The 25634-nt window shown below is 36.5% G+C and overlaps 1 protein-coding gene across 4 annotated transcripts in view; it reads right to left on the reverse strand.

The window, feature by feature from the left end:
* The window catches only part of itfg2 (integrin alpha FG-GAP repeat containing 2), a 64916-nt gene extending 41314 nt beyond the window's left edge, over window positions 1–23602 (reverse strand). For 2 of the 4 annotated variants that reach the window (XR_003038949.2, XM_017411564.3), the window contains exons 1-11: window positions 23374–23601; window positions 21911–22006; window positions 21799–21840; window positions 21525–21702; window positions 20712–20851; window positions 17029–17177; window positions 16856–16950; window positions 16638–16691; window positions 15474–15565; window positions 14662–14779; window positions 12395–12568 (exon numbers count right to left, since the gene is read on the reverse strand). Coding sequence is in view for 3 of the 4 variants with exons in the window: in XM_017411564.3 (XP_017267053.1) it covers window positions 12395–12568; window positions 14662–14779; window positions 15474–15565; window positions 16638–16691; window positions 16856–16950; window positions 17029–17177; window positions 20712–20851; window positions 21525–21702; window positions 21799–21840; window positions 21911–22006; window positions 23374–23469 (1234 nt within the window). In the remaining variant the exon portion in view is untranslated. Of the gene's footprint in view, window positions 1–5731; window positions 5885–12394; window positions 12569–14661; window positions 14780–15473; window positions 15566–16637; window positions 16692–16855; window positions 16951–17028; window positions 17178–20711; window positions 20852–21524; window positions 21703–21798; window positions 21841–21910; window positions 22007–23373 lie in introns of those variants that run through there. The other 2 variants (XM_017411563.3, XM_017411562.3) reach the window with 2 other exon arrangements.
* Between the last annotated feature and the right edge of the window lie 2032 nt (window positions 23603–25634).

Raw genomic sequence — 25634 nt, forward strand, 5'->3', positions numbered from 1 at the left:
TCTGCCATTGTGATAGTTACCGGGGCTTGCTCAGGGAGGTTTCTGTGGTCATCTCGTAGGGAGATCAACCACTGTGCATTACTGTTGTGGAATGCCTCCCTTTCCCATATACCTCTCCAGTATTATATATATAGTATATATATATATATATATATAAACGGAACATTTTTCACAATCAGTCCAAAGACACGAAATGCAAAACACATTCAATTTTTAAAAGCAAATTTAAAAGTTTTGGTGACTAAAGATGTTGAAAAAAACAGATAAATGCTAGAAAACAAAATCAATGTGTCTTATTTTAAAATGCTATGCAGCATAAAGTTGAGGAAGAAAAGAAATGAATAAAATGCTTCAAATTTGTACCAAGGCACCAGAATAAATAACAGCGTAAACATTATGAAACTCATAAATGTGGCACTTTTTCTGCAGCTTTTGTCTTTTTTTCCCCATCCTGGACACAACAAGGTCTGAAAGGTTTAAGCTGATTTAATCTCATGATAATTGGTAAAAAAAAAAATAGGCAATTCTGAGCACATTTTGCGTAATTTCTGGTGCATTTTAAGTGCATGGCGTGTCATGTAAAGCCATTAAACTAGCATGTTGTTAAGGGTAGGGTTCATTTAGCATGCAATAATGATGCTTTTAGGCTCAACTTAAGATTTGTAATACATGTTCTGTCAATTGTTGCATAATTTATTTAAGCAAACTGTCATGTCTGCCATTAGTGACTCATCTTTGTTCTGTTAAATAAAATATTGTTTTTTGAGTGGAATAAAATCACAGATTCCTTCGTTTGGTGCAGCTTAAATTGTGGCACTAAATGTAATAGCTAGATTTATCATTTTTTGAAATTATTTTCAGAAAATTGGATGTGGCACGACTTTTAAATGAGAAATCTTGCTGCTTTGCCATTTAAAAAAGAAGGCATGACAAGACATGTTAATCTTTTTAAAAGTGAGGAAGAGAGCTTCATGACATTTTGATCACTTCACACATTTATGGAGTTAAAGTTTGGCTCAAAGATGAAAAAAAAAAAGAAAAGATTAGAATGAAATCTTTACAATTTTTTGAAATGGTGCAGTTTACTAAGTTTTAATATTCTAATTAAAATAGTATATTTTCAGCATTTTATTTTAAAAGGTTTAGACTTTTAAACTATATGATGTATTTGTTTCAATTTAGAATCTTTGCCTAAACTGAAACTGTGACCGTCTTGATGCGAGGCGATGGCTCTGACCACTGTTCTGTCATGCCACCCCATGAAATAACTGATTACTGCTAAACATATTAGAGAAATGAATACACAAACATACAGGAGCAAGGTAAGAACTAAGTGAATCAACAAGAGTCAATGCCTGAAAAAACATATCTGAGGTGTGTGTTTTTAATAAGAGCAAAGTCCTGCTTGTTTACATGGAGGGGGCAGGATTTAAAACCTGTACTGGAACCAGCCCATGGGGAAACTGTTCATCCTCCGGCTTCAACAGTGTTATTTTATATATATATATATATATATATATATATATATATATATATATATATATGTTGGTGATGTCAGCCAGTGACATGAAGAACATTTTACAGGTTAACTGAACAACTGATTCAATAAAATACCAGCAACTATTAAAGCGAATGTCACAGTCTATGAAACGTTTCCTAGAGTTGGATCACTCCAAAGCCACCTGGAAGTAAATCTCAAGTTGTTTAAACTCTGCAGGCAGACCTTAATAAAGCAATGCATGTAAAAAACACTCAAAAATGTCAAAAACTAGAAAACCTTTGGTTAAAAGAAAGTACCCAGACTTAGAAACACAATCTTATTAATTTGCTGCAAACACAGATACTAGAAATCCACTGACATTCTGCAGTCTTAAGTGGTTAATTTTCTAAATCTGTCCATGTTTGCTGGGAAACCAGCTGCAAAAGAAATACCCTCTCCAAAAAAGCTGTTTAGTAAGAAGAAATAATTATAATTCCAAAACGGACATCTGTCTTTTTAACAATCAAAAGTTACAAGATATTTCACATTTTCCACGTAAAGATGTTTTCACAAAAACATTAATCATTTCTTACTTCAACGAAACGTCCATAAATGACCTGCGGTTTTTAGCAAAATGCATCTATTTATGGTAGGAGTTGAAGTCAAGCAGCAGGAGGAGACTTGTGGGAGCAGCAGCCCATGTTTGGGTGGTTTTTTAACTTTCTCACAGGAATGAAATGGCAACAGTTGTTTATATTTACAAATCTGACAGCAGCCGCAGGTCTGCCATGTAAACTAAGGGGAGAGGGCTCAACGTAAGCTGTAAAAAGTGATAAAGTGTCAGCCTGTGTTCAACAGCCTGAAGATTTTTGTTCATTAAAATGGCTTCTTCTTGAACATTAAGCTTTTCGGGGAAGAAAGGTTATAAAACCTCTTTGAAGTTGGATCAACTCTTTATAATTCCTTCAACATTCAGGCCATTAAAGCCTTTTCAAAGTCCAAGCTTAATGTAATGAATTCATCCTTTATTCATGCAGGAAGATCCCTTATTTGAAGCAGTTTCTACAGTGGGTGAGTCAGAGAAGGTGCAGCTGCGAACATATTGTCTAATGTTTATTAATTTAAATGCTACACTTTTTTACAGTTAACCTGGCATTAAAGTAAGTGAGATTGAATGCTGTCAGCTTTAATAAACAGGGGATTAACGATGGGTATGTTACTCATTAAAATGTCTTACGACTTCAGCCTTTTATAGACAATATAGCCGGGGTAAATGTTCACATTACAGCCTTTTTGCTTGTGATCTCCTGAACCAAAAAAATAATAATGTGAGAGGGGTCATATGGCCAAGGATAAGATGGCAGCTTAGCAGAGAAGCTCCCAAAACGGTGTACCAACTTTTTAAAAAAGTACCTACTAGCAGAAAAGCAGACGAATTTATGACGTTATGACAGAGGTACTGTGCAAAATCAAATCAATGAAGTTGGACTTTTGAGAAAAGCTTATTAGTATAGATACAAGATTGACCGGAACAGCAAATGCATAAACTATACTTGAAAGTAAAGTGATGAGAGCTAAAACAAAACCTCACAGTCAATGCAGCACATACAGACGAAGCCGAAGCGTGCATTAACAAAGCAGAAAAGGCGATCGAAAAAGCTGCACGCGAGTCAAAATCCACTATTAAGTGAATCGGCTTCTTGGAAGCTAAAACAGACGATCTGGAAAATCGCAGAAGGGGAAAGAACCTGTGCATATTCGTGTACAAGAGTGAGCAGACGGGAACGAATCGCTGTTCAGCTTTATTTCCGACATGCTACCAAGATGGCTGAGGCTGATAGGTCTGCTGCACACTGGCCACTGAGAAACCATATCAGAACAGAGGAAGCTGGACTGCTTCTTAAATTTTCAAGAGAAGGATCTTGTCTGCCAAGAAGCAAGGAAACAAGGAATCTCACAAGATGCGTAAAGATAACGTTTTCACAGGATCTCTCTGCACAGACGGTCTGCATCCGACGGGGGTGTCATCCCATTATTGAGCAACCTGTTGGACATCAATGCCTTCCGTGGATTCCTGCACAACCCCTACAGGCTCAGGGTCCTATATCCAGTAAAGTTCACCTCTTTTCAACAGCACAGAAAGCCGAGACGTTTTACAAAAATCTTACACAGGCTGCAAAGGACCCCTGATAAATGCGAGATCAGCTGATCTCAGTTTGCATACTGACAACTGCATTCTGTAAAAGAAGTTATTATCTACCCCATAAAGGTTAAACTTGTGTGTAAGTCTTAAATGACATGGTTGCTGGAGAGTGTTAGTTGTAAAATACTATTGTGGTGGACACGTTGACTAGATGCTCCTCAGCATTGTGGATCATTGCCGAGGAGCGAATGCAGAATACTGCAGTAAGGCTGCTGACTAAAACTGACAGAAGAGCGCACATAACTCCCGTTCTTGCCTCCCTGCTCTGGCTTCCTGTGCATTTAAGGAATAATTTCAAAATTTTGGTTTTAACTTTCAAGGCTATCCATGGCCTACATTCTTGACCTTTTGGTTCCTTTAGCTTCGTCTAGGACTCTGAGGTCTTCAAGTCAAATGCTATTGACAGTACCCAGAACCCGTTTTAAAACCCGCGCTTTTTGAGGTGGTGGCTCCGAGGCTTTGGAACGCCGCCCCCACTGTCCCTACGCTGCACAGACTCTTTCAAGAAACAACTAAAGACATTTTTATTCAGACAGGCTTTTGCTTAATGTTTGCCTAATATTTTAATTGTCTTGCCTCTGTGAAGCACTTTGAGATCTATTTGTCTGCGAAAGGTGCTACAGAAATAAAGTTTAACTTACTTTAGTTACTTTTATCAGCATCCTCCAGACACAATTTGTTTCAAGGGATTGTGGAAACTTGCAGTTTCACTATAAGGTTTACTTTGCCTTCATGTTCAGAAATTCAAAGCTTTACTTAAATAGAATGTAACAACATATGGAAAGAGTAAAACAGCAAAAATAGGAGAATTTTAATATTACAAGCTGGAATGTCAGGGGGATGAGGGAAAATAGCTAAAGTGAAACAAGTATTAAATAAGAGAAATGCCTAGAATCTAAGATCTTCTTCTTACAAGAAAGGTATTCCAGATAAAAATATTTAAAGAAGTGAAGACTATACAGTGATCCGCACAACAGCAAACTCACCAGAGACAAAACTTCCATATTTCTGCCAATACAGCTTCTTTTGCAAGCTGTAAATGACTCAATGTGTTTAAAATAGCTGCAGATCAGTCCGCATACCCCTGCAAGGTTGAGGAAGGCCATTAGCCTGGCATGCTTAAGTCACAGGGTCAAATGTCAGATGCATTTCATGTATATAATGTGTGTTTGGTGAATATTTAAGAGTAAAATGTCACTGTCACAAATTATTAGTTGAAACCAGAGAAGTGTTGTATCCTAAACAGACTGTGGGAGATCAGAACGGTGTCCTGAACATCTGAAGCTTGTGTGGTTTTTCCGATTAAGGACACTTTCAGACGCCCTTAACAGTACATAATAAATGGAGGCGGGATTTCCTTGCCGAAATAGCACCAATGTTGCATCAAACAAGTGACTCCTGGCTCAGGATTCAGGGCACCTCAAAAGAGCAGGATAGATGAGAGGCTGTGGCCTCCCAGGACACCTGAGCCTTAGCCACAGTAACACCATCACAAACACACATCTCATTTATATTGCATGCAAAAAGACAGAGGCAGCCAACACAGGTGGTTATAGGATCCTCCCAAGTGGAACAGTGGGTGATTCCCTCAGTCCTTCCACTCGTCACACCCTGCAGGCACTTTGCTGTGAGACAATACTGCCGTCTTGCTGCCATGCCGGTTTATTGTATTATGTAAAATCTGTAGGGCTTGAACTCCAAAGATAAACGAAAATTCTGTACTGAACGAAAAGGAGGAGGGCAGCTCTTTTTGATCTCCTGTCGGCAGGTTGTCAGTGATGATCTGACAGCAGCAGAGCGTCTGTGCTGATCTTCCTCACTCAAAAACAAAATCAACCACAGAAAGCAGCAGGTTAAACAGTGCGGCGTTTTCCCTGCATCGCGCCTCATGCTTTTCATCCTTCCTGCCTTGTTAAAAACAACCTGGGCGCACAGAATACCAATGACAGCGGCAGTGTGAAGGACTGAGATTACTGCCAGCAGCAAGTAATTCAGAAAACTAAGCCTGAAACGTCTTTCTGCAGGGAACACAAATAAGACCAGCAGAATGGGGACAGACAGTGTTTATTAACAGAATATTTACATTTAGAGGGGAAAAACAGAGAAGGCAGTGTGATGATATAAGCCATAGTGCTATGTTTGTGCATCCTGGTAGAGAACGTTTGCCACCAGTTCCCTCACTGCAGCTGAATCCTCTGCATCTGTGGGGGCAAGAAGGACAATGTGGCAATTTACTGTTGACAATGAGCATTTACCGTGTTACTAGAAAAACATAATGAGAGCTTCCCAAGAATTCAGTCTAAATATAAACACAGCGAGGGCATTCACAAACTCTTCTGTCCTCAGGTTAGCTCACAATGATGGGCAATGGAAGAAACCTAAAGACTGGTGCCTTTTTATCTGATTCTCACCATGTAAGCAAAAAAAGACATTTCTTTAATAGAAATTAAATTACCCCTAAAGATGATTGTCTACCTGGAAATGTGTAAAATGTGTGTGAGGTGGAGGGTTGCATTAAAGTAAAGATATGATCCTTATAAAGCTTTTCACTAATTAGCATTATGTGATGCACTCACTCACATTGAACTGTACAACCCTAATTTTGAAACAGTTGTGTAAAATATATTAAAACTAAACAATGATTTGCAAATTGAACAAACCCATTATTAATCACAATGGAACACAGTAAACATATCAAATGTTTAAACTATGAAACTGTAAATCTCTTTACCTGAAGAACACGACCATAAGTCATTAGATGCCTGTGATCTTCAGGCCCTCAGAGGCCACTGCATTAAAATCAGGTCTGGTTCTGTTCTGGACATCACTGCATGGACTCAGGAACACTTCCACACATCATCACTGTCTGTGTCTTCTATAAATGCTGCCTTAAAGCTCATTTGTGGAAAGAAAATCCTCATCCAGCCTGTTATCAGCACAGTCCAAAAGCCAGCCTCTTTGATGGCATTAGTGTCTATGTCATGGGTAGCTTACACATCTGGAAAGGCACCATCAATGCAGAAAACTACATACAGTTTTTTAGAAAATATAGTCACATCCAGACGTCTTTTTTAGGTAACGCCTTTGCATATTACAACAGCATGGCTTTGTAGTAGAAGAGTTTGGGTGCTGTACTGGTCTGCCTGCAGCCTAGCATTATGAAACAAAAAACAAAGAGACAACCCAGGATTGTTGAACACCTCGAATCCTAGACAATCAGACAAGAATGGGACAACATTCCCTCCAAAACCTCCAGCAGGTGCTCTCATCAGTTCTTAGATGTTTACAGACTGAGGGGCTGCTTCACAGTGGGGGAAACATGACCCAGAAACAACTTTTTGAGATGTGTTGCTACCATGAAACTCTTCTAAAAATGGCACAATTTCTTAGTTTAAACATGTGCATACTTACTATGTTCCATTGGGAAAAGATATGGGTTTGTGAAATTTGCAAGTCATTGCATTCTGTTTTTATTTACATTTTGCACAACAGCCAAACTTTTTGGAATTGGGGTTGTATAATAATTAGATTAAACTGACTGGATGTATTCTGAATCTATTTTTGGACTGAACTGTGTGTAATTTGACTGATAGTTTGGACTTTTCTTGCGAATTGGCGCAACATAAGTAAATAAACTGATTTGAAATAAGGCATCAGAGAAGAGTTTAGAAATACCCTTTAAAAACAAATGCACATGATCATGTTTTTAAAGAAGAAGAAGAAATACTGTTTATTTAAGCAGTTTTAAAGCTCCAGATGAAATGAATGTCTGCAACCTACTTCGTTCCTTTGACAGATGAGTCGTTTTGGTTTCCGATCCCTCAACTTGTCAAAGCTTTATTGAAGCTTCTTCCATGAACTCTAAATCCAATTTTAACATAAGCTCACCGCAGCTGAATCACAGTAAAAATACTCCTCTAAGCCCGTTTTATTTATTGCGTTTCTTCTTTTAATCAGGGTTTCGTTTCATTTGGCTTTACGACAGACACTTTACGAGGTTTTTGATCACTGACAGCTCTATGATCTTGCGAGAGGAAAGAAGAACTGCTTGCAGTTCATTATGAATGTCAACAAGAAAGAAACTTTGAAAATGTTTTATGGGGAAAAGGAAAGCTCAAAGGCTTTTCATTCTTGCCCACTGGGGCAATTTAATTACACCCAGTGGAGCACAAAGGAACAAGTCGGAATTACCTAATAAATGATTAAAATGCCAAAACAACAAAAATAGAACTGAATACTATAACAGTACTCTATGTAGCTGGAAAAACAAACAATCCACACTTCAAAGCTCAAACAAACAAGACTTTTGATAAAAACAAATAGCTATGCTTACATTAAGCATAGCTGTGACATTAAGAACAAGTGAATTAAAGTTAAAACTTACTGGTTAATTAAAAGTGTCATAATGACATTTAAAGTAGTTAGTAGAAATAATTACCCTGATCATTAACATTGATAGATACTCTAAGTATATTTGGGATGCTACAGTTTGATGATGTACAAATTTACCTGCAAAGAAAAAGTTTGATCTTCGATATCCAACTGCAGATTTAGCCAATTTTATTGAAGCTTAACTTGCATTTTTTAAAAGGTGGGTGTGACTTAACTCCACCTTTATTTAAACATAAAATAAAAAACATTTTCGTTTGAATAATTATGTTGGATTTAATTTGCTGTGAAGCAGATATGATGAGTTATGGGAGAAGAAGTATCTATATGTGCTCCTGAGTTTGATGCAAAGTGGCTTCAATCCACTTTGTTTTGGCACAAAGAGGTCAGTATGTTTCATCTACATGGAAAAAAACCTGCTTACCTTGCAAAGTTTAAAACTCTTCAGGCTTGCAATTAGTTATTCGCTTGAGATGAAACGAGTTGATGATTGAGCTCCTCCATTATAAATTAAAAATGTAAGAGCAGCCGGCCGTATTTAGCAACCTTTTCACGTTGTGACTGAGAGCCGAATGGCTCTTAGTAATCACTGTTTGGTTAAAGGGCACTTGATAAGTAAGGGAAAAAAAAGAAAAAAACAGCAGGGAAGCACCTGGGAGCTGCTGCTGACCTTTCTGGGAGGTCAGACGGAGGCAGGTGACACCTCTAACCACAGCACAGAGTTTGTTTGGGCTCTTTTCTGGACGATAGCGATTTGATGCATTCTGTACTATTTGCCCCAATTTAAACACTGAAATTCAATACTTTTATAAAATGAAATTTATTTCCTGTGTTTTTATATATGACATCTCACAGAATTTAATGCGAAAACCTGTAAACGTAATAAACATGACTCAAGAGTTGAAGTGACGAAGATGACAGGAAACAATCGTACAAAAACATTTTCATTTCCAAGAACTTTTGCTTGTCATATTTTTTAATGTCATGTTTTTACCCACGTCTTGACATGACAGGCTTAATGGCTTGGTCAACCATGTGAGCTGTCGAGCACGGGCAAATTCCTAATTTTTATCTCCTTCAGTAAAATATTTCATTTTAAAAATCACTGACACAGCGGGAACATCAATGTTCCACCACAAAAAGCAATTAACATAGGAAATTAACAGGAAATAAACAACCACAGTGGATTTGAAATGATTAACCAACGACTGTCTGATGGTAAAAAAAAAAAAGTTTGTTATTAGTGCAGTTTTAAGAAGACTGAAAAGATTTGAGGAGAAAGAGGAGGGTGAAATACATATTAAAAAAAGAAGCAATTAGAGATTACAAGCCTCAGAGCCCAGTCGACTGATCCAAGTGCAGATAAGTCCGCATTTGGATTGAATAAATTTCCCCCCTGACCTCTTTTAGTCAACATGCAGCTGGATTTTATGAGATGACTGACTTTACTCTTTTATTACGGGTTAAATATAAAGCCATATGAAGACTGCAAACAAGGAAAAAAGAACTCCTTTATAATATGGGCTACCCTTATTTTGTCATAATAATACAGGTCTTGATATAAGCTTGTCATTGATGAATAAAAGGCTTAGAGTAAATTGTGTTTTTATATTTATGTTAAGGCTGAGCACTGAGCAGCATGTAAGAATGAAAAAGAACAAGGCTACTAACTCAGCTGTGGAAAAGTTACTTTGCAGAGGCAAGAAAATGTTTTTTGGATACATTTTTTCTTCAATGTTTTGCAAACTTTCTAAGCACGTAAAATGTCTGAAAACAATCTAAAACTGCAAGTCCACATTAACACCATTTACAGAAAACTGTGCTCCCGAGGGCCCTGAAATGCCTTTTTCATACTACAGCCTCCTGATCCTTCACTTGATGAAGTCCCTGGGAAACACTTTTTGCATTTATTTGGGACTTGTTTGGGATGCCCTCAACCAAAATGACCGACTGTCTTCCAATCAACCAGTTCTGAGAAATCAGACAATTAAGTGGATAAGAAGGAAGCTTTAAAGTGACAAAACTTAAAGTGACCAGAGGTCCTGCAGTGAAAGCATGAAAATAATGTATTATACTGTGAATAAATGTACTTAGGCAAAATGCAAAAACAAACAAAACACAAAAGTTCTATAAATATATAATAGATTGATTAAATATTAATAAAGTCTGAGTGCTGCTGAAGTTTGCATCATGGTCAAAAAAGGAGCTTTTTGACCAAGAACACTCAGGGCTTGAATGTCTTGGAGCTTTTATCAAGTAGTGAAAGAATGTCATTATTATTAGCTGCAAATTACCATTACTGCTGTCCCACATTACACAATCCACAATAATATATATAAATATGACAAGGTAACATTTACATTCTCTAGGTCATACAACACGTTGAAGGTGGCTCTGCATCATTTACAAGCCAGTGAACAAAGCGCACCAAACAAAAAGTGGAGTTTGTGCATCGTTTCAGGCAGCTTCTCAGCTAAAACATACACAAAATGCCGCTAAAGCATCCGTTCCCACCTTCACTACTGAGACGCCAACCACCCAAACAATTCAATAAATAAATAACCTGATAAGGAGTGGACCCGGTGAGAAACAGAGCAGCATGTCAGCCTCCAGAAGCTAATTATGTAACATGGAAAGTGCTTGGCTACAAGGGCACAAGAATCCAATAAAAGCACAGTCTTATAACAAGCACAAAAAAAATTAAAAAAACTGTCACCACTAAAAGCAGAAACAAAACAAACTTGATTCAATATTCAAACAATAAGAGAATGAAAGCATGCGAGGAGGAGCACCGGCAGGTGAGCGTGCAATCTAAAACAAACAAATGACTCAACAAAACACTGCTGCTCAAAGACCGAGCAGTTTATGGAAATTACTGCTGCCTTCAAATATTGTTGGATTGATGCTTTGATGTCGATGCAGATGGTGTTTATATTTTAATAGAAAGTTTCTGTTGCTGCTCTTTGTTTCCACTTGTTTTTAAAATTTGAGATAACCTTTATATGGTAACAGTAGTTTAGTTTTTAGCTCATACGTGTCTTACTTAGTGTCTTAGATATTGTTGTGTGTTTTGACTTTGTTTTTTGGTGTTCACATGTTGTAAAGCACTTTGTACCGCCTTGTTGCTGAAAAGTGCTGGATAAATAAATTTGACTTGACTTGACTAACAGTACTGAGCAGACTCCTGGAGAGACTTAAGTTGAAATTACTTCAGTAAATATTAAATAGTCAGGCAGTCGTACTTTTACTGAACACAGCATAAATACTCCTGTGGTTGAATTCAACAAAGTGATGTTTCTGCTATTGGAGTAAAAAGGTCCCTGTAGCAATAAATTCTCACTGACAATTTAAACAGATCACAAAACTATTCCTTGTTTGTTTGTCCTAATAAAAGCTGTAACTGTAAGTAAAACACATAGTCACTGTTTTATCTAAAATGTCCTTAAGATATTGTCTCACTTTTATATAGAATTACCTACAAGCATAATTCTTGCATTGGAAAGGTGTTTTCATCTCTTGTATTTTCTATTTTTTCCTAATTTATAAACACACTGATAAAAACAATAACTCAACTTCTGAATAGTTTGCACAACTTATTCAATAACCAAATAACAGATGTTTTAATGACTTTTATAAACAAATCTGGTGGGCAGTTTGGTGAGGTTTTCTATGACTGATCCACTCTTGCACTTCTCCTTCCTAATACTAATGTAGATTTTTGTTTTTATTTCTATATTTGATCATCACACACTGGTAAAAAGGTGTAAAAAACAAAATGTATGAACTTTAAGGTTTAAACATTAAATTAAGTTCATGAGTAAAAGCCAGTGACTTCAAGCCAGAAGAACAGTTTAGCACTTTTACAAGCCTATAAGGAAAGTGGTTTTAAATGTAGGAATAGCTGCTATTATACAGTGAAATATTTTTGGCTGTATTTTTATAGTTCACATAAGAAAATGCTGTGTACACTTCTGTGTATTTTTTGCAACACAGAGCAAAAATACAAATTTCTCAAAATGCCAAGCTATTAATTTAAAGAGGAAAAGAGTGGGAGGTAAACTTGCAGATAATCAGGATTTTGTTAGAAATAAAAAGTGTCATGCAGAGTTATTATCTCGCCTTCCTGCTCTTTAGCATTCAGGTCAGAATCCGAGTGTTAACGATGGGATTGAAGAAATTATCCCAACCAACAATCACAGCTGGTCAACTATTTAATTTCAACCTCAAACTGAGGAGATGTTGGTTCGGGTTTAATGAACGATGGTCTGCTCTGAGCTGAATTGGCTTCCTGACATCTGAGTTTAAGTTGTTTATATACTCACCGACGCCCAGCGCCTTCAGGTGGCTTTTGAACTCAGGCTTCTCCTCCAGCACGCGTAGCAGGTTAGTGGACTCCATGCGCTCCAGCTCCACCTTCCAGTAGATGTAGATTTTCTGGTTGAAGCTGACGTACACCAGGCAGGGGCTGTTTTTACCCTCCTTACATGTATACTGACCTGCAACCACAGTTTTTAATGAGCACGCCGCGAGCAACGCTATTATGTGAAGACAGACGAACACATCTGCAAAAATTGCTTCCGCACAAACAGAGAAAGCATTCTAATCTGCGCAGATAAAGACGGACGTGTATGTTTTTTAAAATAAAAAATAAACAAACATTAATAGAACGGGTCAAACAGAGTTCATTTCTTTAATTCACTCATTTCTGCAGGAATCACATTTGGCTCATACATGACAGGAAGAGCGACAGAAGCTCCATACTGCCATCTGGTGGTGCTGATCGGAATGACTAAAGCAGAGGTTCTCCACATCTGAGCCAAGGCTTACAGCAGCGGTTTTCAATCCTGGTCCTCGAGGGTCACTATCCTGCATGTTTCACTAGTTTCTCTGCTCCAACACACCTGATTCAGTGGTTAAATCACCTCTTCGTGTTCTGTTAATCACCCATTGATTCAAATCAGGTGTGTTGGAGCAGAGAAACAAGTAAAACATGCAGGATAGTGGCCCTCGAGGACCAGGATTGAAGACCCCTGGCTTAAAGCCTTTGCATGCTCCATGAGAAGTCACAAAGTCGGCTCTTGTTCATGTGGTTGTGTGACGAGAATTGCGTCATTTTTGTTTGTGTATCAGCTTTGTCCCCTGTTTTGTGACAAGGCCTGAACCAAACTTTTTCTCACAGGGATTTGTGCCAAGTAATGTGTGATTGGTCAGAAGTTGTTTATGTGGAAAAGCCGGTGAGCTTTATTGGAGTCATTTTGCTTCTAATGCTCCGTCTTTCCAACTGTTCCAGCGAAACAAGGACGGGAAAGTTAAGCTGCCGGGAAGAAACCCGTTTTAAAGCCGTAGGAGGAGGGAGGAGCTTCCAGAGAGTTCTGATCAGAGCGTCTCGTAAACGATGAAAGGTGTGTGCAAAAACAAACTTCTTGCAACCACGTGATCACGAATAGACTTGACTTCTTATGAAGCCTTAAGTTGTTCCAAAGCCCATGAACATCTACTGTCAGGCCATAATGAGCTACAGGACTTGACAAAATTGTTCTTAGTAATACATGTTAAGTGCTTGATTAGAATTATTTAGAAGAAATATAAGATTTCTCTCAACTGCCCACTTGAGAGTCATAAATGTATATTATTAAACACAACCAGAAGATTTAGAGAAGCATTATTGTTACACGGAGTTCTGCTTCAGGCGTCCCAGTAATTGGTTTTCATTTCCAAAATTTCAGATGGAAATTTCTGGTTCTGCAGCTACATCTTACATCTCCTCAACGATACCCATGAGAGCAGATTTGTGGATGTGATAAAAGATCTGCACAGAGTTTAACGATCCGAAGCAGAAAGGCTCAGAGTGTACAGACACATGAGAGGAAATATGTTTTCCCAGAGTGAAAAACTGATGATTTATGTAAGAACAACAATCCTTACTGTCCATTTCTGTTTCTTCTCATCTTATTTCAAAAGAATCTAAGTCTAAACTTTAAACTAAAATAAATGAGCCTGTAAACATTGTATTTCATAGGAAAAGTGATTCGTTACATCAAAGTCTATGAATCTCTGACCAGTCAATATAAGTTTTTTCAGAAGAGTCAACTGAAATCAACATAAATTTTCATGTTTTTGTTTCTGTGTCAACTTTCTCAAAATGTTTTGAGTTATTTATATTCAAATTAATGATTGCTTTTAGCAAAACACAAACAAATGTCTCAGATTTATACACCATGTTGTTTTTATAATTTAAATATATGTTTAAAAATATTTGCAAATTACTGTGAAATTAAAAATTCAGAAATTACTTCAAAGAGATGAATAAATTAACTCTCCATCAAACTATTGAAAGCCAAGTTAATCAGTGAAGTGTCGTTATGTCTCACTGCTTTTATACTCTCAATAGATTGTCTTTATATATTTATTTTTCCACTTATTATTGTTATTGTTTTTAAGGCTCTCATCCTAATCCATCTTAGTCGTCTGAGTCATTTTCTAACTCCTGTTAAAGTTCATTTGTCACATCTGAGCCCATGATAAATAAATTGTGATCCTGACCTGTTAATGAAAAACAGCAAAGAAACAGAAGCCCGAGGTCTCTCACCGGCGCAGAAAGCGTTGACGTTCTCATCGAACTGGAACCGCACCACGGTTCGATTGTGGTCGATAATGTAAGTTTGACCGTCCCAGGCGCACGCCACCACCTCCTCTCTGCCATCTCCCTGGACATAAACACATCCAAACAGGCCTTTACTACTGAGATACAGAATACTGAACCTATAAACTGATTAATAAGTTAGTTAGCTATCAAAAAAGTCAACTGTATTTAACCAGATAGAGGGGTCCTGTACTGCAGTGGTGGTTTGACTTTTTACAGATGAGTAAGAGTTACAAACTATGGGCCTTTAAACATTTCTTACTAACATTAAAAAGGTTGTTTACAATAAACAAAATGGTATTAGAACAGACCCAAAGATCCGTTATCTGAAAACTTGTCTTGCATTAAATTTTTTTCCCCTGTTTCTTAAAAACATAACTGTCAGATACTGTCCATCAGATGGAGATACTGTAGTTTTTCTTTAAGCCTGACATTTCTTCCTATGTCCACTTCCCTTATTTTTTAAACACGCACTGCAAAATATGCTGTCATGGTCAAACACTAAGACCAGACTGAAAACAAGTAAAAAAAAAAAAAAAATAGAAAAAAGCAACCAAATGTCAGAAACTTTGAAAACCTTCAGAAAGATTTAAGAAAAATGGATCTAGGTTTGGTTGACTGAAGGCAATATATGAAACCCTAAGAGCATCTTTAAATTCTTGCACAGTAAGATATCTGGCTGAGGTCTCTTCTTAACCTGGCTTTGAGTTGAAACATGCACCAGCTTTAAACCATCAGAAAGAGGTAAACAGACTCACAGTGACGTCAAGCTTCTGCAGAGCGAAGAGCTGATGATCCACCTGCACGGACCACAGCAGCTGCTCTGAGCTGTCCATCAACTTCAGGGTTCCTTTAACATGTGAGAACAAAAACAAACACATGAAACTCTCGGCTTTAAAATCCAGCAGTTTGGTTACAAGAAACTCTCCAAGGTTTGCCTTTAATGATCAGTATTCTAGGAGGAAATGTCACTCTCTGTAGAACTCTTTTTGTCCGTATGGTGGTTCAGTTTTCCTCCAAAGAAAAAATTTAGAAATTTATAAAAGTATCACAATAAGAAAAACTGGTTCCAACTAAATAATGTTCATGTTTAACACCCTTAATCTTCTCATCAATAAGTTCAAAACTAGAATATAAAGAAACCATGGAACACAGTCACTGTAAATCTATCCTGCTGTTTCCTGAAGGTAAGATGATTTTATTTTTTTAATCCTTGACATCACGTCATTAATGTAAAATGTAGATGATAATCTCACTTAATATCTTCTTTAAATGTTTGTCCTTTAAATCAATAAAACTCAAAAAACAGTAAATAAACATAATATAAACATTTCCTAAATTAAAAAAGTAAAAATATACAGGGATCTTTTTACAAAATACGAAATATTATAAACATTAGATTTAAATTAAACTTAACCATTGCATTTTTTCCTCTCTACATTTATGTAATAGATTGTTGTTTTTTAATAACATCAAAAGCAAGTTATGTTCAGTTATTCTTAAAGGCACACTAATTTATTTCATATTTATCAATGTCTTTTTACAGTTCGTAAATTTAGGTTTTCAGCGTTGATTTAATTTTTTAATAATTTGAACAAAGTCAAACATTTGATTCCTTGTGTTACCTGATTACTTTTTATTTATTAAATCAATTTTATTTATAGAGCACATTTAAAAATAACCAAAGTTTAAAAAGTGCTGCACAATAAACACATAAAACCATTTAAAAAATACACCAATAGCCAAAAACGTAAAATTGTTGAAACAGAAAAGAGCTAAAACAAAGAAAGTTAAAAATAATAATTTGAACTAAAAGCAAAAGAAAATAAATGTGTTTTTAACACTTTAAACAAAAGGGGCACACTTGATATACCAAAAGATTTTATTTTCTGTCAAATAAAAGACAGAAGTTAAAGCCTTACCATCTAAAGTGCAAAGTGCAAACAGTCCACATTTAGAGGATTCCTCTTTTGAACCTGGTGAAAAACAGATGATCGATGAAGACATTTTTAACAAACGTTTGTAAGCTTTTATATTGTGTTTTTTTTAATTATACATACGCGTTTATTTTAACGCCTCTCTCACTCTCAAACTGCTAACTTTTAAAACGAAGCATAAAACAGTTTCCTGTGTTTTGCACCTTTGCTTATGCTGCCAATGAGATGAGTGGAAACGTTCTTGTTGTGTATTCGCCCAGTAGTCAGGTGGAGAACGACGTCTCTGGAAGGCCCCTCGCTGTGAGCGAAGACATCCAAGCATGAAGCTGACGTAGCCAACAACTCAACTCATCCTCTTAAATCCGACGGCGTTTACCTCCCCGGCGTGGCAGGGGCATCTTCCTCTGAATCCGTGGAGTCCTGCTGGGTCCAGGTGCAGAGCAGGATGGCGTAACCGCAGCCCGGCTGGGACACCATGAGCTCCGGTAAACCCTCCGGACCTGGATTCACAGACAGACTGTCCACCTGCAGAACGGTAAGCATCAACACCTCAACATTCAGGGTTTACTTAATGATACATTATGTTTTAGTCTGAAGAAGAACCTAAGAAAAACAACTGACTCTATACAAGTCTGTCAGTTTAGATTATATAAAATAATCCTAGTTTCTTTAACTATTTATACATTTACATAAAACTGTCACAAGGTGCAAATCATACAACAACTGTGGGATGATTTACTTTTCTAAAATGAAAGCAGCGTGGTTTAAAAAATGTGATTCCTGTTGCAGTTTTTGTGTCAAATTTCAGACTTTTCCAGGCTCTGATATAAAGCATACACAAAAAATAAAATGATGTAAAAAAAAAAAAAAAGATTGTACTGACAGCTAAACTGTTAAAGAAACTCTATGGAGACTATGTCCAGCATTTATGCATAAAGAATGTGACGAGCACTATTTGTTCGACTGATTTTTTTTCCTTTAGAAACTCCAAAAATATGCCTTCAGAATAAACTACAGGAAATTTCATTATTTCAACAGTCTATAGAATATGAAACACAATATTTGTGTTAGATGTCAGCAAAAAAGTAAGAACTTCAATATCCAACAAGAGAAGATCCACGTGTGCAATGTAAAAAAAAAAAATCACTTTCAACATAACAAATAAACTAGAAACAGAGATGTCATAGCTTTACAGCATTAACAGTATTTGAAAAGTAAATCACCATTATCCATCATTTCTTTTCACATTCTGCTAAACTGATATTGTGGGATTTTTACTTCATATTTAAACAAAAGGACTAAGAGATCATCAGATGAGGGAGATTTACTGAACATCAAACTTTATGGTCTTCTCCACTGAAACATGGTTTTATTTTTCTTATTTTTCTTATTGCAGTCACAGCATGTTTTCTGGCTCCGGGTGAAACACATCTGGATCCACACTGGAACAACGTGACATTGATTTTTCCTTCAGTGTGCCTAAGTGTCCACAGCCACTCTTTCTCCAGGGAAATGAGATTAATACTCAAACCTAATGACATCTCTGTTTTGTTTGCAATTATTCAGGCTACTTCTAAAACACCAAAAATGAAAAATGATCGCTTATGAAAGTTAGATATAAAGACTGCAAGACTTTAAAAGCTCATTAGCTTCATTTTGAGTGATTTCTCGCTTTTTTCCACTACATTAAAACAATGTATTTTTAGTCTTTTCCCTGTAGTTTTGTGCTAACACAGGTGTTAGCACCTGGTGACTGTCTAGGTGACTCAATTACCCCAGCTGCATCTGCTTTCCACAAACACTAATAACTTTTACAATTAATCTATAACTATTAGACCTTTAGAAGTGTACATGGATTAGATAATTACACAATAAGTTTAGGAATAGCATGCTAACGATTAGCAGCTTTAACCCTGAGTAAACAGATGTTTGTAGTTAACTAACAAAGCATTGGAAGACTTTTCGATTTAATTATTTTTTGTCCTGTTAGTTGTTTTTCTTTAGAAACTTTTAAATAAATCCTAAAAAGGACGCTGTTACATTAGCTCATAAAACTTTTAAAAAAGCATAAAACATAGACATAAAAAACATAAAAGAAGAATGCTAGCTGACGCTTGCTAACGTTACGGAAAGATTGGCATTCACGTTTAAACCCTTCGCACAGTTTAATTCAGAAACTCTGAAAACTAAATTAAAGTACTTACTTTTCTACTAACATATGGTCTACTTTAAATGTACTGCTAGAATACTTACTTGAGTGGAAAATTTAATTATTAATCTTACGTCCAGTCGTGTAACGACGGTAAGTCTGTCCGGCAGCAGTGGGACGTTCAAAAAAAAAAAAAAAAAGAGTTAAAAAAATAATAATAATGGTACGGTCCACTTTAGGGGTGTCCGGAATTAAAATACTAGATTCTTTAACACTAAATTTTATTTAAATACATTGTAAAATGTATCTTTACGGTTATTTTCAATATGTAAATGTCTCCAACTCCACCAACTTGTTTTTACTCTTTCAAATGCCCAAGTTTTAATTAGGACAAAGTGACCCCCCCACACACCGCTAATTAGTTCTATCGTCCTGCCTCTGTACTTGACTCTAACCATTAAAGGAAAAACCTGCACTTATTAGCTTTATTGAAACTAGTGTACATGGGCTAAAATGCTTTTCTAAGCAAAAGTGTATATTTTTTCTCATCTCACAAAACAAATTTTAACACAAAAGGAAAAATAATAATATAGAAATCACATTCTTCTGTTTTTTATATCTTGAGTATATAAAACAGTCAAACTAACTTCAAACCTCTCTTAAAGGAGATATTTAATAGGCTCAGTCAGAGTTGTGGTTGGGGTGTGCAAACATCGGAGGTTTAGCCCAGTAATAGTTGATTTTTTTACAGCAACTTTTCTTCAATTGTCATTTTCAAGCAATTTAGGATTATAAATAAGATAACGTGCTGTACTAATTATTTCCCAAGGCTGTCTTTGTCCAACAAAAAGAAACAAAAGAGTTCTCATTCAGTTTTCTTGTCATTTAGCAGCTTGAGGAAAGTGTAAAGAAAAAACCTGAGTGTTGATATTAATCACAAAGTAATATTTTAAAGCATGTGATGCTAACATTTTCTGAGCTTCCCCTCCTCCTGTATAACCATGGCTGTTCAGGAAATGTGAGAAACTGTGTTCACACACTTATGTCCGTCTCTCTGTCCGTCTCAGTCTGATGCCCTCCGTTTCCTGCAGCTGATCAGATCCAGAAGTGTCCCATCTGTCTCCCCCCACACACTCCATCCTCTCTGTTCCTTCCTTTTTCAAGTCTGCTCAAATAAAGGATGTATTATAAAAGCAATCTAAGTGTTATTTATTATTTAGGCCTTGGTCTGATGACTGGGCTACATCCTAAAATAATCAGCTGAAGGACGATGCATCTCTCAGGTCTTCTGTCAGGTGTTTGGACCTTTTCTGTTTTTTAAAGACGTGACTTGCAGATATTATTTACGTGCCGACTTTTTTTTTATACTTCTTCTTTTGTCCTCAACGTGTCCACTTTCCTTATTTTAAAAGCACAGTAGTCAGGTACAAGTACAAAAGTAAAAAAGCAGCCTTCAGAAAAAGACTAAAACTGGGGCTGATCACTGTTATTTGTTTTTTTTTTTTTAGTTTTACTTATTTCTCCACCATACTAGAAGAAAAAAAGCACATTAACAGAGGAATGATCCACAATAACTTATTTGTTCTCTTTGTCCTTTATGTTTATTCACTGCTTGTCTTCCAACTTGGCAGCTAAACCGTGTACTAGGAGTTATCAGGTAAATACATTACTCAAAAAAAGGAACAAATAAAAAACAAAGAGTGTCCTGGATTCATGCTTTCTGCTAATAAACAAAAACGGAAGGAAACTGAACAATGAGTTCTTTAAACGGAATTTCCTAAACCGTAGAAGCTTTTTCTGATTTGTGACTATAAATTACAATTTGTAAGCACAAGAACTGCTTCACTTAATATTCTAATTTAAATTCAGAGCCTAATTTGTCACAGTGTCACAAACCCAGCCCTGCGCACCTGTCCCTCCAGAAGCCACTTCTTGAGTAGAACCAGCTGACCGGATCCCCCCTCTGAACTGTCAGATGGTTCTTCCCATCGAAACGCTCTCACCACTCGGTCTGTGTAGCCCACCACCAGCTCACAGCGCCCATCTCCATCTGCACAATATCCAGTTTAGCAGTTTTAGACCAAATCATCTTATGCTAAGAGGAAGAAAACATTAAATATAATGTTATACAAGATCTCTTACAATATCAAGATACGTTGTTTATTTACTACATTAAAAGTATTTGTTGAGGATGAGCATCAGTTAATACCTTAACAAATCCGAGCACAATATCTGTAAAACTGGCTACGTTTCATTATTTCTGTTGGTCGTATTGAATTGGATGGAATCCACATTTTGTTCAGTTACACATGCACATCCATTGATTACTTTTGGAGAGTTTTACTGAAATCTGTCCAATGGTTCACAAGATATTTTGCTAACAGACAAACAACAATGATGCCAACCAGTAATTGCAAAGTTTTACGCAAAAGTCTCAAGCAATCTGTTAGCCGTTGAGGTATGTGTTGGGTATAACTCTCAGCTACAACCACACCACATTTGGGCCAAATCTCAATAAAATTGATAAAGTTAGAGCCATTTTTGTGTTTGCTGAGACTGATTAGCTGTGGCGGTCATCTTGAATCTGTTTGGCTCCAAAAATTAATCAGCCGTAGGTGCACATCTAGTGGTTACTTTCTGGGAGTGTCAATAAAATCTGTCCAATGGTTCCTAAAATATTTTGCTAACAGACAGAAAAACACATTCGCCTGCCAGGACTGTACCGATATCACTTATGAGGATGACTTTGGTGTTGGCAGGAATATGTTGGGTGAAGAAGGGCCTCTGGTCATCAGGAGACAGGAACTCGTGCTGGCTGGAGGAATCAGCTTTGCTCGCATTGGCAGCTGTCAGATCGAAGAGGTGAAACCAGCCCTCTGCACCCACAGCGACGACCAGGTTCTGACACACACACACAGGAAGAACTCAGCCGGGTCACCTCTAAACCTTTACAACATTCAGCTGCCACTGAATTTTTTATGTTCTTCTTTTTCTCACCTTCCCTTTGTTGCAGACATCTCCAACTGCGACGCACGTCAGCTGTAAAGACACGACGAGTTACACGATCCCATTCATTCCCAAACTGTTAGCGTTCTGGTTCTGTACTGACCATTCCCACGCAAGTTCTGGTGATCCAGGGTTTGGAGTCGTCATTTTTGTAAACGAGCAGCTTGCCACTGGTGTCTCCAACGATCAGCTCGTTCAGCTGCGGCGGACGGAAACAGACGGCACTCTCATTTTGCTGCAGGAGCAAAAACTGAACAAGCGACTGATGAAAAATCATTTGTGAAGACGGGTAAATCAGAACTTTAGTCCCGATGTTCCCCTTCAACTGATGTTAGAACCTCTCTTTGATAAACCAAGAAAAATCCTGAGAAGCTATAATCATGGTAAAAACTAACTGGATCTTCTTTCAGTTCCAAGGTCTTAGGTTCAGGACACTTTAATAGAACTCAATTTTTAAAATCCAACATGAGATGAACAGGACATGAGTTTACACCCTAACATTATTTATGCAGCTTAAACTGAGCCAAAATGCCAAAACAGACCATAAAAAAACTAAATACACCTTTTAGTCAACAACATGTAGAACCATCATCTTCTGTTGTAGAGTCACCGCTGCCTTTGGAATAATTGCAATATTTCATCGTGACTCAGTTTGAACCATTCTTTACTGACTCATCTCATATTTTACTAACAGAACACAGACTTTGTGGCCGACTCAATGACTGCAAGGTGCCCAGGCCTTGTGGCTGTAAAACAAGTCCAAACCATCACCCCTCCACCACCGTGCTTCACAGCTGGTATGAGGTGCTTGTGGTGATATGATTTGTTTGGTGCATAATAAACTTAACAACTTTCTCTCTTAATTAATATTTAAGCTGTAAGTTAAATACTAACTTTTCATTCACTATTTTGGAAAAAAGTAAAAATTACAATTTATTATATTAAGGGTTGTTTATCACCAAACATTAAAACCTGATCATTTGTATTATATTCAGAAACCAACGTGTTTAGATTTTAAAAGAACTGGTACCTTCTTACCATGATTATTTATCATTTTAGCACAGATACAAGTATTGCACACAAAACAGTTATGTAATAAAAATAAGCTGGTAACAGTCGGTAGGTGTTTATATGTTGGAAAAAAAACCAGGTTGACAAAAATAACTTTACTCTTTAATGAATTTTGACAATTTTCTGTCCAACATTCAGACGAGCAAAGAAAGAAAACATGCTATTTTGTATAAGGGGATTTTTATTTATTTATTTTTGAAAGAGAGAGAGGATGTGGCCCGAAACTTCAATTAACTAAATAGGAATTAGATAAAACACATTTGGAACAGGATTGTGCAACACTTTTGATTAATTTTGCTAATGTTTCCCGGTGAAAAACTCCTTATTTTATAAGACTGTTTTAAAGCAACACTTAGTTTGTTTTTACTTAAATTTAATTCGTGATTTTTGACGGACGAATTCACATTTATTAACCTGATATTTTAACGCGCACGTAGCCGTACTGTGAGGTCAACTCGGACGTGAGATGCAAACAACTAAATGAAAGCACATTACCGAGTCGTTGTCTGCGTCTCCCAGACAGATGGCGTGAGGAAACATCGTCCCTGAGAAATCCAAGCTGACCCGGTGAACGAAGTTCAGAGAGCGCATAGCTGCTGCTTTCAGCTTTACTTCACTACGACGGTCGAAAAGTGCTCGAAACTTCACTTATTGTTAGACGAAAACAAGCGCAGCTGTTATCTCCTCTCACACCGGCGCCTCTTCCTTAAAAACAAAACCACGTGACCTACAATCTACGGAAGCCCAGTTGAGATAAAAAGGACTGATTCACAAACTAAACCAGGACAGTTTTTTTGTCTTTCAAGTCTTTATACATACTTCTTGAGAAAAATATCTATCAACTACTAAACATATTTTGAGTTCTTAAATGGAATTATACGACATTTTTTCATAAATAAACTTGTTTTTACTGTGTTGACCTAAACTCATTCTGTTTACTTTATTTGTCCCCGTGGGGAGATGAATTTGTGGTATAAAATTAGTACAGGCGTAGCTCAGGCATAGCCTTACATGGTCACTCATCTACAACACAAAAATAAATCACAAGTATATACAGACAAAAGGGAATTCCTTTAAATACACGACATACATGTCATGTCACACATTTAGGAGCTTAATGGTTTGTGGAAGAAATGAGAATTTTGTTATGTTTTTAGTAGAAGAAGCAGAGATGGAAGGATTCTGAAGCAGTGATTAAGAGGATGGGTTTTGTCAATTACAATTTTGTTTGCCTTACTGACCACACACTCATTGTAAATACTTTCTATACTCGGTTCTGCATTTCTTAAGATTCGAGTTGCTGTCGTCACTGTTTTTCTGATCACATTTTTCTGGGCTACAGAAGCATTTCCGAAACAACAGATGATACAGAAGGATAAAACACTTTCAATAAAAGCACAATAAAACATGAAGAATCTTGCTATGAACATTAAAAGGGAACAACGTCTTTAAAAATACATATGTTGAGTCTTTGTACTAATGAGATCAGTGCATAAATCCCACTTTCTTATCAAAATTCTTGTTTTGTTCAAAATTTTTTTTTGGAAACACAATAAAAAAGATAAATGCTTTAAGTATTATTGTTTGGATTTAACAAAAAAGCTGTTTAATTGTAGTTTTTCATCTCGCTCTCAACAAAAAGCCTAAAATGCTGACATCTAGTGGCTACAGGGCGCAAGCACAGCCCTGTTTTTCTTCTTCACTTTGTTTTATTTTTCAGAATTTACTATCACAATACTAAATAAAGAAAATTAAATATTTAGATTTTTGCAGTTACACGAAGATCATATAAAACATAACGACCAATAAATAAAAATGTTATGTTTTTTAAAAAACAAAAACGTTTGTCTTAAATTAGAAAACCAAAAATACAGCTACTAAAATAATTATTTCAGAACTCTCAATACTGTTAAAAACATTGATTTGTTTATTTATTTTTTTAAATGGCTAGAGTAGGGTTTATTTCACAAATCTCATAATTTTAATCATTTCATAATTTTCCCACCTGGAAAACCACATAAATGAAAATAAAATACACGAGAAATCTAGTAAAGTCTAAATACTTACCAATATAATTGTCCTGCATAGAAATCCAAATATAACACATGTAAATGACAACTGTTACTTTACTCTTTGACCCATTTAAATTAAATTTTTTTAATAGTTTTTACACCATTAGAAATAATCACTTCAGTGTTTTATTCTTAGGGTAAACCCCACAGTTGTCCACGAGAGGGCGGTATTCTACAACAACTTGTTCAGTCCGTTGTAAACAAGGTTTTCAGTGACAAACAGTGTTTAAATGGTCACTGTGTATTTCTTTGTTTCCGTTTGTTTTTTTAAATTACCAGTAAAAGGTTTCGTATCCCCTTTCGTCTGGATAAATATTTATTTTCAATAATTTAAACCCAGAGTTTTAAATTTAAAATAAAAGTTTTCTGTTTGTTTTTTTTTTCCTCTAAAGAAACAGCAATTTTAAAGAGAAAGAAATTAGTAGATAAACCCTCTATCACACATTAGTTTGAAGCAACTTATTGTTTCATTACAAAGAAGGGTGGAAAAAAAAATAGAGAGAGTAGTGAAAAAAGGGGGGTCTTCAGACGCTTAGATGTCAGAACAATTATTACAGTCAGTTTTGACTGGAGAGTCCGAGTGGTTCCCCAGCCTCAGGGAGACCAGCAAAGTCCTCACAAAGCGCTAATTGGACTCTGGAAGCCCCCCTGACAAGGGCCATGGATAGGTTTCAGAAAGCCTGG

The sequence above is a fragment of the Kryptolebias marmoratus genome, linkage group LG18 (genome assembly GCF_001649575.2).
Source record: "Kryptolebias marmoratus isolate JLee-2015 linkage group LG18, ASM164957v2, whole genome shotgun sequence".
In the NCBI taxonomy this organism is placed as follows: domain Eukaryota; kingdom Metazoa; phylum Chordata; class Actinopteri; order Cyprinodontiformes; family Rivulidae; genus Kryptolebias; species Kryptolebias marmoratus.